A 14,067-nucleotide genomic window follows, 5' to 3' on the forward strand; every position below is an offset into this window, starting at 1 on the left:
GTTGGAATGTCTGACTGAAATGCAGGACAAATCAACCCATCTAAATTAGTGCTGTTTGAATTTGTTGATAAAATGCGGGATATGATTGTTTGGTTGTGGGACAAAGGGCCAAAATGCAGGACTGTCCCGCACAATTCAGGACATGTGGTCATATTAACCACAAAAAAAACAGCACGAGGCTTATTCTTTAACCAGTCACTATTAGAAATGGAATCCTGTCATTGGGAGTGGACTACAGTATAACCTATTCAGTCTCACCTCAATCTGTTTGTCCTTAAAGACAGAGCTTATGCTGTTGAAGGAAGCCCCAGAGAACATGGAGGTCACAGGGTACGTCAGGTCGAACACATTCTTGAAGATGGACCCCATGTCCAAGGGATGGAGAGGGGAGAGAGATACAGTAAACTTCTTTAATGCATTTAATCCAGTTCCTTGAATTTAATTTGACATATTTAAAATATAGAGTTGTCTCAGCCACTGGAGTACAACAATACATACATCAAAAATCATCAAAAATGCTAAACACAAAGTCTGACTTATTTTCATTGTGGTCCTGTACCTACTCACCATGGCCCACTCGCGAGCGTGAACCCTCATAGGGCTGCTGCTCTTCTCCTCAGCGTACAGCGCCCCCATCAGGGAGCCGATGGAGGTTCCACCCACCATGTCCACAGGGATTCCTGCCTCGTTGATCGCCCGCAGGATGCCAACTTGAGAGCAGCCCCTGGATAGAGGAACACAGACCACGGTTAGGTTACAGATTCCCCAAAAATAACACTGTACAATAAGCACAGTCAGTGTGTGAGTAAAAGAAGGGGAAAGGGGGGATGTTCAGCCTAAGAAGCCTTTAGTGGACATTCAAGTAGAGCAGTATTTAGGGGACTAGAGTGAGTAGTACCCACCTTGACCCAGCTCCTGGACATGCCAGAGCAGAAAGGAAAGAGAAGCAGAAAGTAGACAAGACAGACAGAAAGGCCATAATCAAAAGACAGGCCTCACAGAAACACAGCAAGGTAGACAGAGGAGAGAGTAATGCAGAGCAAACAGACTAAGAGCACTATACTATAAATGTAAAGTTATGCAAAAATGTGGAAAAACCATTACATGGGACTAAAATCACAAAATAATGGTCTTTATATAATTGCAGAGTTGTAACAATATGCAGCATGGAAATCATAATATGACTACTGCAGATTACATATCTAATCAGCTTCAAAAGTCCTACTGATTGTGCTGCATGTTCATGAGCATGTTACACTGGAGTGTGAAATAAAGAGAGAGTAGCAGTACCTAGTACCCCCTCCCCCTAGCACCAGGGTGATGGTGTTGCCTGTCAGTACTCTGGCCAGACGGCTGAAGTCAGAGTGGCGGTCCGGAGGCTTCTGGAAAGCACGCTCGTACATCTCTCTCTGAGGATGACCACACAGGACCACAGCAGGAACACAAGACCAGGGGTAGAGGGGAAGAGTCTGCAAATTAGTGATTCATCCCAATTGGCACCCTATTCCCTAGTACACTACTTTTGAGTGCTATGTAGTACTCTATATAGGAAACAGGGTGCTATTTGGGAAGCAGACTAGGTTAGGCTGTCCTTTAAAGGCTTCTTTCTGAGACCTACATCATATGAGCAGTGAAGCAGAATGATCCAAGAGGAGAGGAGCTGGGATTATTCTGGCTGAGGTGTGTGTGTACCAGCTTGGACACGCTGCTCTTGGAAAAGTGTGTGTGTGCGTGTGCTTGCGTTGCCTGTGCCTGCCTGTGTGTCTCTGTGCCTGTTTGTATGTGTGTGTGTGTGTGTGTATATATATATATATATATATATATATATAAGGTACCAGTTTAGGCAGGCTCCTCTTGGAGAAGACCCTGTGTGGACAGGAGAGGTGCAGGTGTTTGGAGATCCAGCTCCTCATGTTGAGCCAGTCAACAGTGCCCTAGGGCGGGGGACCATCCTCCCTGTGCAGCAGAATCAGCTGCTTCTGTGCCCGCACAGCACTGCCCTCCAGCATCCGCTCCAACTAGGGGACAGAGGCCACAGCACAGAGACAACAGGGTCATACCCACAGTGGAGTTAAGGTTGTATTCCAAATGGCACCCTATTTCCTATATAGGCCATTACTTTGGACCAGAGCCCCATAGCCATCTGGAACACATCCCAAGTCATGATGTCACTGACAGCTGGGTGGAAATGTTATCTGGAAATACAAATAGCTGTGAAACTCTAAAGTCTTCTGTCACAAGCTGCATCTCACACGATGTCCTATCCATCATGTAATAATAAACTATTGGACCAGATCCATATGTGTTCAAACATTCAGTAGTAGCTTTATAAGAAGTACACTGTTTAAGAGGGATTGGGTGCCCATCAATATTATCCCTTCATAGCAATCAGACAGCAGAGAATGAAATAGTCCAAAAGCCTGTGGAGGTTGTGAAATATGATCACAAGCTATTCTTTTCTATGGGTATCATGATGAAGAGACTCAATGTAAGACCGTATGCCTGCTCCTTAACAAAGCAGAGTGAGGGTAGAAAAGACACGAAACGTGGATTTAAAAAACCATGAGCTTGCCTTGGGCTCAGTTTCAAAATATCACCTTTTTTTTAATATGACAGTTGTGTGTGGAAAAAATATTCTTTGTATTTTATTCCGTTATATTCCATTATATTCTTACTATAAAATATATGGGTGTTGACTGTAATCAGGGTAGGTGTGTTTTGTCTGTTTAAATGAACAAAATAACATTTCATTTGGATGATGCCGTCATGGCTGCACATAATTGAGCTCAAAATATGCCATTCTGTTATTTTGAAAATGCATTTCATTATTCTTCGAATGTTTCTTAAAACAAATTAATAATGGATTTCTTTGGATGGTGTATATTCAGTTGATTTATTCAAATAGATGTCTGACCACATCGGCCCACGTCTACTCATACTCCTAAACATGCCGGCATAAAGGCTTACCCTGGCGAGAATGTGGTAAAAATGGGACTGTATGAATTGGGTTCTAAAAAATATTGCCAGATTTTTTATTTTACAGGCAACATACCGTAAAGTCTGTCTCTAAAGGGTAAAAGAGACAAGCTTTGTTAATCTCCTTCCTCATTRAGCTAGAGCATCAGTCATTCAACCCCTAATTAACAGACTTACTTTAATAGGGGTTAAACCTAACAAAGCTAATTAAGAATCCCTTTACACTTCACTAATCCACACACACACAAACACACTCATTACTCTTTACCAGTAATTCCACTTGATAAGATATTGCTTTAAACAAAGTAGTCCCTTGACTATCCTAATTCCAATTAGGCAGATAAGGTTTTATATGTTGATTCTTTATTCAGCTGCCCTTCATCAGGTTCCCCTTGTAAAAGAGGTCTTCTGAATGGGACTTCCCAGTTAAATAAAGGTTAAAGATTTTTTTTTCTTAAAGGCTGTGCGTTTTGTACCTCGCCCACAGTGGGCTCAGCCTCTCCTAGTCCCACAATGATGATGCAGTCGGCCTGACGGATGCAGCGCTGAGTCCAGGGGGTTAGGGTATCGTCTGATTGGTAGAGAACGATGCGGTGGATGTCCTCCTRCTGCCCCAGCCAACTGGACAGACAGGACTCATGCACACTATAGAGGAGAGGTGAAATGTGTTTGTGTTTTCATCAACTATGACAATGAATTGATCTTGACACTAATGTGCTAAAGCAGATAAGAGAGTGCATGCCTGACATTATGACATCATTTCTGGTGGTGTCTCTGCTTTAGCTGCTGCTTCTCGTATTCTGGCTCGCTGATACGTCATGTTGAGGTCAGCAGACATGACACCTGAGAGTGTGAGGAGAGAGCATTCAGACACACGGAGCAGGGCTTGTACAGTACAGGTGTGTGTGTGTGTGTGTGCATGAGGTAATGGATGCTTACTTGACACTGCCACAGGAGTGGACTGAGAGCGAGACCTCTTTCCTTTAGTGGTGGGGCTGCTATCTAAAAGACAGCACTTCCTCTCCCCATTCTCTGAAACACCATACAGCAACACCATGAGTATACAGCAACACCATGAGTATGTGTTTCCAGAAAGCCACCATAGTGACATAACATAACAGCCTCCACATTCATCCATCTGGATCAATATTTACATGATAAAGTGTTCCAAATGTAATCCAGACATAATCCAGATTAGAGTTTCACATTTCCAGTAGCTTTCCCAAAATTGCCACGTTTTCCCAGAAACCCCAGTTGGAGGATTCCCAGATTTTCTGCTTATACCCTCCTGATTTCAGGAATCTTTCAACTGGGATTTGTTTTTTGGAGAGAAAGTTACCTGAATTATGGAACCCTATGCTGTCACGTCCTGACCTTAGAGATCCTTTTTATGTCTCTGTTTTGGTTGGTCAGGGCGTGAGTTTGGGTGGGCATTCTATGTCTGGTGTTCTATGTTGTCCTTGTGTTGTATTTCTGTGTGTTTGGCCTGATATAGTTCTCAATCAGAGGCAGATGTCTATCATTGTCTCTGATTGAGAATCATATTTAKGTAGCCTGTTCCCACCTGTTTGTGGGTGGTTGTTTCCGGTTTAGTGTTTGTGTCACCTTTCAGGACTGTGCGTTTGTCGTGTTTAGTGTTGCATATTTTATTAAATGATATGAACACTTACAACGCTGCACCATGGTCCTCTTCTTCTCCTCCAGATGACAAGCGTTACATATGCAAAACCAAAGGATAAATGATCATTCAATGCAATGATGCTGAGACTGACCAGTGAGATGACCATCYCATAATAACTGACCTGTGTCACTAGGCCCTAGGTCTATGAGAACCCCCTCTCTCAGGCCCAGCCTCTTCAGACCGGGAGTGCTGTCTGTGTAGACCCCTGTCAGGGTTGGCTTCACCTATCACACTGCCACCAAGGGGACTGCCTGGCTCTCCTGAAACACAACACACACAGAGAACCATCAGGTTTATGCATTCCCTTCAAAGATGAAATACCCAGTCATTAATCTCAGGTTAACCCAGAACTAAAGTCTTGAGTAATTGGTCAGCTGCTGGGTCCATACATGTTAAAAGAAGAGATTAAGAGATGCTAGAATGAGGAGCGGAACTGGAACGAGGCGCTCCACCCTCTCTCTTTGCAAGTTATAGGAAAGTCTATGGGCTGAATGTCCCGACCCCTTCTGAGAATTCAAAATATGCTAAAACCTGCGAAAACATAATTTGTCCAAATAACAAGTGTCGAAAAACCCAAGCACCAGACCTATTGCTGCTCGTTAGCTATCGGCAGCCATAGTATAAATACAGTGTCTGTCTGTCAGATCTATGATACAATGTATGTTTACGTAGTCTGCCCACGAGATTACCCAGTCATGGATCATCTTTCATTATTGTTGCGAAAAAAACAGAACACTCAAAACATGAGCACAATGGCAGCTCTTCCTTTAAAGAACTCCAGGCCTCAAGAGGGCAGATAACCCAAAAACACRGGTGGAACTAAAAAATTGAGCCAGGATTTCTGGAAGGACTACTTTTACATGCGCACCTGGCAGATAAGCATGGGTATAAAATGTTTGGGCTTAGCTTTGCTTGGGTCCTCGACATACAAACAGCTAATTGTTCAACACTAAAGACGCAACTGGTATGTAATGTTTGGAATTATTTATTATGTTGCATCCAGTGCTTAGCACAATTTACATGTTTAATGAGTGGTGATTTCTTTTTTTGTGGATATTTTCTGACCACAGAATGCATGGGGGATAAAGAGGTTTGGTGGCACCTCTGAACACTTTTTTGGAGAACATTGTCCGGCGCTGAAGTGGTTATCAACCTATTCCTAATTCCTCTGTCATTCAACTACTCTATTCAACAAATCAACTGTTTCAACATATTCAACAAATGGCATCAAAACCATAATAAAACACTAAAAAGGAATTGAGTTGTCCCTTTGCATCCTTCACGTGTTGAGCAAGCCATTTTCAAGTTTGGGCAGAGCTGAAATAATTATAACACCTAGACAACTTGACAATTATTGAGGTCTGTGTGTATGTGTCTGACATTGAATTGAAGAGCTCGGTGGTGAGACCTAGGTAGTTGTGAAGGGCTAGGAAGGTCACTCTCTGCAGGCACACCATGATCTAGAAAGGACAACAAAAAGTAACAACGGCCCCACTGTTTTGGGAGAGCAGAACAGAGTACAGCCAGGCTGTGTCCCTGAAAATACTAAATACTCAGCGATTTTTGTATCTTGCGGTTAGCTGTGTAGCTACAGAATAATGTTTCAGTTGCATACAAACCAGTCAGGGGTGTAATCTCCAGTATTTGAGTGATATTATATAATCGCTGATTTCCCTATCTACAGATCACATCCCAAATGGCACTGAATCAGATGGGCCCTGGTCAAAAGTAGTGGGACGCACCCTAGGACACCCTAGGAAAAGTAGTGGGACGCACACAGTCTGTCATTGATAGTAACAGTACCTGGATAACGCGGACCAGAGTCTCTGGGTATTTCTCAAACACACACTGGAAGGCAGCAGCTGGAAGACGCAGTATGGTAGAAGGGGCTGCAGTTCTGGCAGATCCAGTCTTGTAGGGGGCTGAGTGACCCTGGGATGCATAAGGTGGTAGAGGACGAGAGGAATTCATTCTAGCTTAGTTCAGTGGTGGCTTGTGTCACTTTAAACCAGAGGACGGGCTCCTTGTAATGGCTAGAATGGTATAAAATACATCAGGCACATGGTTTTCCATTCCAGCCATTACTATGAGTCGTTTGCCCCTCACCAGCCTCCTGTGTCTTCGGTACTTATCAGAGTGGAGTGGATATAAAAACATGCACTAGTTGAGTCAAAGGGTAAATGACAGAGTGGAAAGCGTAACGTACAGTGATGACATCCAGGATACTGAGCAGACTATGGACACCGTCTCCTGGCAACACCTCCTTCACAACCACATCTGTYCCATCCAATAACAAAATACATTTAATTTTCATTTGACTGTCAAATTTTACATACATAATACATGTAGTTGTAAACGCATCGTAATGGCGGAGATCACTTCACCTCATGACCTTGGGGTGAAATGTTTGTCAGATGGAATACAGTTTCCTTTCAATCACTGCAAATACCTTTGTCATTTTCCTATTCATTGAGGTGAAATAACATTGTCTCCAGCACCAGATAGATATAGCATGTGGAGACCTTACACTCTCATGTATGCAGAGCTCCAGACGGCCATCTTTCACCACGTAGATGCTGTCGTCGATGTCCCCGGGAGGGAAGAGGCTCCATCTCATGGAGCTGCACAAACACCATGTGTCGACACAGCTCCAGGAACAGAGGCTTCTCAAAGTGGCCCAGGACCCTGGTGAGATGGATTACACATGGGTTATCACTCACAGGCTTTGCTAACACAACTGTTGGTAATGCAACACCTTACAACATGAGAACCCATAACTTACTCAGTCTAGGTGAGGGATACTCAAATCTGGATCTTGAGTCTAGGTACACTCTGGTTTTATTTTTTATCTGGTAGTTAATTGAACTCACCATGTGTCCTGGGTTTGTTGTTGTTTAACCTATTTTTTTTTTTAAATAATAATTATCCAGGCGAGTCAATTAAGAACAAATTATTTTTTACATTTTCGGCCTGGATTAAAGTGCAAGAATAAGAATTATCAGTGTAACTGGACTCAAGGTCCAGATTTGAGTATCCCTGGTCTAGGTGTTGACGTATGTTTGAGCATGTAGAGCACCTCAGAGGGCAGGTGGGAGTTCTGCACGTCAAACTCTGAGGTCAGCCTCCAGCAGAAAGGGAGGGGGCTCCTTAGCCACCAGGGTGGGAGGCTCCTTGCTAATGCGTAGGATCTGGGACACAAAGTGTTAGCCTTAGTGCGTGGCGATCAAACTCATCCTTAAAACTAACAAAACTTGGTCAAATTGTTCATCAGGAAAAGAGAGGTTATCACTTCAGGTATMATCTGAATACACAATGTAGTCATGACTCACTTTCATGCTATAGACAGGACTTTAGTTCTCTTCCTGATTCGCTGCTTCTGGGACCCTGAGGTAGAGATAGGGGTTGAGGTAGAGGACAAGGTCTGCACCTGGTATGGAGAAAAACAGGGAGTCATATTTTTATTTAAATATACTCTGTGGAACCAGCCTGATTGCGCGGTAGCTCACATTCTGACAAGTGAAGTGAAATGAAACCAGAGCGCAGTGCTCAGTCCGCTTGACCAGGCTACAGTAGAGCCTAACATACAGACAATCTACTGTATCTCTATGTGCTATTTATACTGACAATAACGCAATAACAGTTATGGGAGACACACTAGACAAAATATGTGAGGGACTGACCTTTCTCATGATCTTTCTGCCATAAAGCATAACTTTGTCTCTTTTCCTGAAGAAATAGTGAGGCTGCTGCTCCTCTGAAAAACACATACAGAAACATGCCATGAACATATTAGGCCTAAATGGCTTTTAGAGCTAATTTACTGTTTTTGGGGGGGGTTCATTACAATGTTACAAACTTGAACAATGTTCACTATTTTACTGGTTTCAAATATTTTGGTTTCAAATATTTGCTAATTCAAGTAGGTAGTTACTGTACAACAACTGATTCTAACAATTAAATCAAATAGTAAGCTCTTCAGTTATTAGGGAATGGAGGCAGGCAATACAGACTGTACTGTTCGTGTCTTCTGTAGAATAAAACCACAACAACGCCTATGAGAGACACTCCCAGTACAGCTACGATCAGCACACCAGTCCACTGGGAGGGGAAAAGAAGATGATTATTTGGYGTGAACCAAACCACATCCACACTAATATATTGGCTAGGGGTTTGTCCCAAATGACACCCTATTCTCTATAAAATGCACTACTTTAGACCAAAGCCCTAGTAGGCCTACTCTGGGAGCAATTTGGGATGCAGAAACAGTAGGCTTTTGGCATGCTGATCTAAGAACAGCCACAAAAGCATTTTTTGCAGAGTAAGTGCTGGAGAAKAAAGTGTTGGGTAGCTACCTACCAATGGCATAGCAGTCTCTGTTCTGTCCTCCACCCAATGTTGCATTCTGGAGGCACCAGGCTCTACAAAACCGAAAGGAAACCAACATTCATCTGATGTGTATTCATGACCAAGCATTTAGGAGGTTAGATAGAGGAATGGAATCAAAGACTGCATATTAGACAGGGTAGACTATTGCCTCAGAGTGGGTAGGAGACATATAACTTGGTTTATTACTGGGTATGTACTGCAGCTGTCCTCATCTTTGTCATCCACCTTGTCATCCATTCCTGGCAACAACAAAACAAGGTCACAGTGGAAGAGACTGGAGAATATGTCAGAAAGTCTTTCTCCCACACTTCAATCATTCCATACAGTGATAGGCCTAATCAGAAGGGAATGGGGTTAAAGGTGCATTGTGTGAATTATTGAACTCCTAAAAAGTAATTAAGGCAAAACTTCCCCTAACAAAACAGATTAGAAATGAGAACACTGGATCACTCACTGGCTGTAGTCACAGAGAACTGCCACAGTGTGTCTTTCTSCTGCACTCTGTAACCAGACACCCTCTGGCCACTGCACTTGCATACTTGAATAGACTCACCCAAACAAGGAGGCTACACTACACAACAGATTGTAGTAAACAGATTGTTCATGACAGGCATAACAATGGTTTAAAGTCAAATCAAATAAGGCCTGTATAAGACCTGAGTATATCAAATATCAAATTTGCCTGATCTAACGAAGTTCATAAAATACTGAGCAGGTGCACTGCAGGATTGTTTTCAAGAACTGGACTTTTTGCCTAGCTGTGCTTGATCAACAAACTGACAAAACACAGGCATACCACTCTACAAACGTTTCCCTTGCCTTAATGTATCTATTGAAGAAATATGGAAGAATAAGACTATATTTCCAATCAATTACATTTAATCCCAGATATTAAATTGGTGCTCATAGGTCCAGGCAGTGGACGGCTATTTACCGAGGTAAAGTTGGTTTTAGACATTCAACAGACATTCACCAAAAGCCATTTAAAAATGTAAAAATCAATAACTAATTCACCGTTTRTCACATAAACATCAAACTATGTATGATTTATTCTATAAAATGTCTAGCATACTTTTACAACCTTTGTTTTGAGTAAACATTAMAGTTTTGATTTGATAGAGGGCATGTAGTCCGTCTAGAGGCCATGTRGTCAAAGTTCTAACGAGTCTGTTRTACCCTATTAGAAGGGKSCTGGCATAMAATTCTGCATCTTCAGTCATATTAAATTAGATTACAGGAAAAAACTAAGGTGTCAGGCCTGACTAACAAAGAAGACAGGTGGATGGATCAAGAGGACCAAGACAACCAAGAGGATCAACATGGACATTCCACAGTGGAGATAAGGAAATCTAAGAGTGAACCATAACATATACTACCGTTCAAAAGTTTGGGGTCACTTAGAAATGTCCTTGTTTTCAACAGTGAAGTAGCGACTCTGGGATGCTGGCCTTCTAGGCAGAGTTGCGAAGAAGAAGCCAAATCTCAGACTGGCCAATAAAAGTAAAAGATTAAGGTGGACAAAAAAACACAGACACTGGACAAAGATATGGCTTTTTCTTTGCAACTCTGCCTAGAAGGCCAGCATCCCGGAGTTGCCTCTTCACTGTTGACATTGAGACTGGTGTTTTGCGGGTACTATTTAATGAAGATGCCAGTTGAGGACTTGTGAGGCATCTGTTTCTCAAACTAGACACTCTAATGTACTTGTCCTCTTGCTCAGTTGTGCACCGGGGCCTCCCACTCCTCTTTCTATTCTGGTTAGAGCCAGTTTGCGCTGTTCTGTGAAGGTATTAGGTATTACCAWATCCCTTTCAATTCACATTCCTTGCAGAAATAACTATTTGCAAACATTGTGTAACTTCATRTAGAACAAATTGCACTTGAAATTAACATTTCTTTAAAGTTATTGCAAATAAATGCATATTTTAACATGTTTCTGCGACAATCACTGAATTAGTTATTGATCTCTTCATCTTTAAATGCAATATTTGAGATTTTATGTATTTCAATCAAATCAAAACTGGAATTTCTACTCAAAGCAAAGGTTGTAAAAGTATGCTAGACATTTATAGAATAAATCATACATGGTTTGATGTTTCTGTGACAAACAGTGAATTAGTTATTGATTTATACGGCTTTTAATGGCATTTGATAGATTTGATGTATTTCTATTAAATCAAAACTGGAATTTCTACTCAAAACAGATTGTAAAAGTATTGTAACGACCCCGGGTTTATAAGCGCGGAAATCGAAACTGCCACACGAGCATGCTTTTGCGGCCCAGTCGATAGCGCGCCGGACCTCGGGCCAGAAGGTCGAGGGTTCCAGACCTGCTCCCTGCTGTTTCATTACAGTATGCTAGACATTTATAGAATAAATCATATCTAGTTTGATGATTTTGTGACAAATGGTGAATTGTTTATTGCTTTTTTATTTTTTTTATTGCTTTTGGCGAATGTCTGTTGAATGTCCGAATGTGTGAATATAAAACCAACTTTACCTCGGTCGGCTATATGGCCATTTGGGTAACAACTGTCACGCAGAGCTCAATGGACTGACAGACAAACATACGAAGTCCCGCTATGCAGTTTATTTGCCATGCAGTCAAATAAACACAAAGGAATTGCACCACACTATATGGTTAAATTAAAATATGTTCRCTTACTGGCTCGTATTACCAAACGTTCCACTTTATTCTCCACTGTCAAAGTMTTGTACAGATGTATTTTCATGCCCTTGWTAAATCACTGCCAGTATMTGGAATTCCAATTGGCTACCACTGACTGAATCCAACCAATAACAAAACGTTTTATTCTGAGGTCGGTGTCTTCGTGTGCGCTCTATCTTCCGGTGGGCACTGTTCAAGGTGAGTGTGTAGAATTTCCACGTATTATCGCTAAAGTGAGATTAATCGAAGTCATGTAGCTAGTAACTATCGTGCGTTTTATCCAAATGTTGATCTAGCTAGCTACTTCAACAATTAATGTCCGCACTACAGCTGTTTAGAAACCGAGAGTGTGTTGTTAACCCATGCCATGTGTTTTGCGAGCTACAGTAGCTAACGTTAGCTAGTTAACTCGTGCTATCAACATACAATGTAGCTAGTTATAACAGCCAGCAACGAAACTATGGACAGAGGACAATGTTCAGACGTTTTCAATTATTAGCCATCTCTTCAGGAAGAATCACAACATGGAACATGTGGTAATTAGAGTCGTGCCTAACGTTAACGGTACAAGCATGATAACATCGACCGTTAACGTTAGTTACTAGTAGCTAGCGAGAAAGCGAAGCAGTAGTTGCTCAACAATTGACTAATTTGCACAKGGTAGGAAACTGAAGTCAAGAATATACCAATTGATTTCTCATTCTTCATCTTAGTCTCATTTACTTAATTTAAACTAATGTGAAAGAACTGATACCATAAAGGTACCTAGGTTCACCACAGTGAGGAGCGAACTGCAGTGATTGAGTTAGCTGCTTAATATTGTTTCCAGAGTAGGTTTAAACTATCAGTTGTAATCTCACCCATTTCATTGACTCCATACAGATTTGTCCTCCAGCTCGAGACAAACTCTTCGATGCGATGGGTGTATTGAATGCTCTTCGAAGGGGCCTTGTGAGAGGAGCAGATCGTATGGCTGAATTCACCAGCAAGCGTGGCTCAAGGACTCACTACAAAGGCAGAGGGGCACAGCCAACGGGAGTACTGACCTCCAGCAGAAAATTTGTTCCAGTACAGGCAATGATCCCTCAGTTTGTGGTGCCWRACTTGGAGGGATTCAAACTCAAGCCCTACGTGTCGTACCGCACCCCGGCTGGAACGGAGCCCGCTGTCACCCCTGAGGGTCTGTTCTCTGAGACKGTGGCCCCACAGATCCAGAAAGACTTTGAGGAAGGCTCCTTTGATAAGGAACAGCTGGAGAAATACGGGTTTGAACCCACACAGGAAGGAAAGTTATTCAAACTCTACCCCAAGAACTTTATACGATAAGTAGTCCACCAAATATTATCCATCTGGAACTCTTGAGTGTTAAGGATCATTGACTTATTTTGTTTGTGTTGGGAGATGTGTGTTGGGAGGTCAAGAGGTTGTTTTACTGGACCCTGGTGTATTGTGAATGTGCTTGCTGAAWGTACTAGTATGTGCACTTCTTATTAAAACATGTATATTATGTTTTTGTCTTTTATATTTTTTAGACCTCAATATGCATGTTGGCTACAGGTTATTTGAATGTAGTCGAGGTTTGCACTAAGCAAAATCAAAACGGTCAATTGATCATAATACATGATTATATCCAACTAAGCTTAGATGTCCACCAAGTCTCACACACACACAGAAGAGAAACCTGGGGATCCAAATACAGTATTTGTATTGTAAAGTGTGTGTGTGTGTGTCAAATGTTATTAGTTGCGTGCCGAATACAACAGGTGTAGACCTTACAGTGAAATGCTTACTTACGAGCCCTTAACCAACAATAACGTTTAAAAAAAATACAGATAAGAAATAAAAGTAACAAGTAATTAAAGCGCATCAGTAAAATAACAATAGTGAGACTATATACAGGGGGATACCAGTACAGAGTCAATGTGTGGGGGCACTGGGTTAGTTGAGGTAATATGTACATGTAGTTAGAGTTATTAAAGTAACTATGCATAGACGATAACAGTAGCAGCACTGTAAAATAAAGGGAGGGGGAGCTGTTCAGGAGTCTTATGGCTTGGGGGTAGAAGCTGTTTAGAAGCCTCTTGGACCTAGGCTTGGCGCTCTGGTACCGCTTGCCGTGCGGTAGCAGAGAGAACAGTCTGACTAGGGTGGCTAGAGTCTTTGGCAATTTTTAGGTGCTTCTGACGCCGCCTGTTATAGAGGTCGTGGATGGCAGGAAGCTTGGCCCCAGTGATGTACTGGGCCGTTTGCACTACCCTCTGTAGTGCCTTGCGGTCGGTTGCCAAGCAGTTGCCATACCAGGCAGTGATGCAACAAGTCAGGATGCTCTTGATGGTGCAGCTGTAGAACCTTTTGA

General features: G+C 42.2%; 1 protein-coding gene, 1 long non-coding RNA gene and 1 pseudogene across 3 annotated transcripts; 1 reads left to right on the top strand and 2 right to left on the bottom strand.

Annotated features, from left to right (window-relative positions):
- The window catches only part of LOC111957839 (patatin-like phospholipase domain-containing protein 7), an 18,840-nt pseudogene extending 11,566 nt beyond the window's left edge, over positions 1 to 7,274 (bottom strand).
- Positions 7,275 to 8,216: 942 nt separating this feature from the next.
- Positions 8,217 to 11,808, bottom strand: LOC139023601 (uncharacterized). Of its 2 annotated transcripts, none has more exons than XR_011474758.1 (5): positions 11,709 to 11,808; positions 9,230 to 9,282; positions 9,014 to 9,075; positions 8,673 to 8,755; positions 8,217 to 8,411 (listed from the first exon to the last, which is right to left on the bottom strand). It is a non-coding gene; the product is annotated as an uncharacterized lncRNA (long non-coding RNA). The 2 variants fall into 2 exon arrangements; XR_011474757.1 differs by having other exon boundaries at positions 8,668 to 8,755.
- Positions 11,809 to 12,629: 821 nt separating this feature from the next.
- Positions 12,630 to 13,218, top strand: LOC111957840 (large ribosomal subunit protein mL41). Its single transcript, XM_023978867.2, has one exon. The coding sequence runs from the start codon at positions 12,630 to 12,632 to the stop codon at positions 13,035 to 13,037; it is 408 nt and encodes a 135-aa protein (XP_023834635.1). The 3' UTR covers positions 13,038 to 13,218.
- The last annotated feature ends 849 nt before the right edge of the window (positions 13,219 to 14,067 follow it).

Source organism: Salvelinus sp. IW2-2015, linkage group LG33 (genome assembly GCF_002910315.2).
Source record: "Salvelinus sp. IW2-2015 linkage group LG33, ASM291031v2, whole genome shotgun sequence".
Classification (NCBI taxonomy): domain Eukaryota; kingdom Metazoa; phylum Chordata; class Actinopteri; order Salmoniformes; family Salmonidae; genus Salvelinus; species Salvelinus sp. IW2-2015.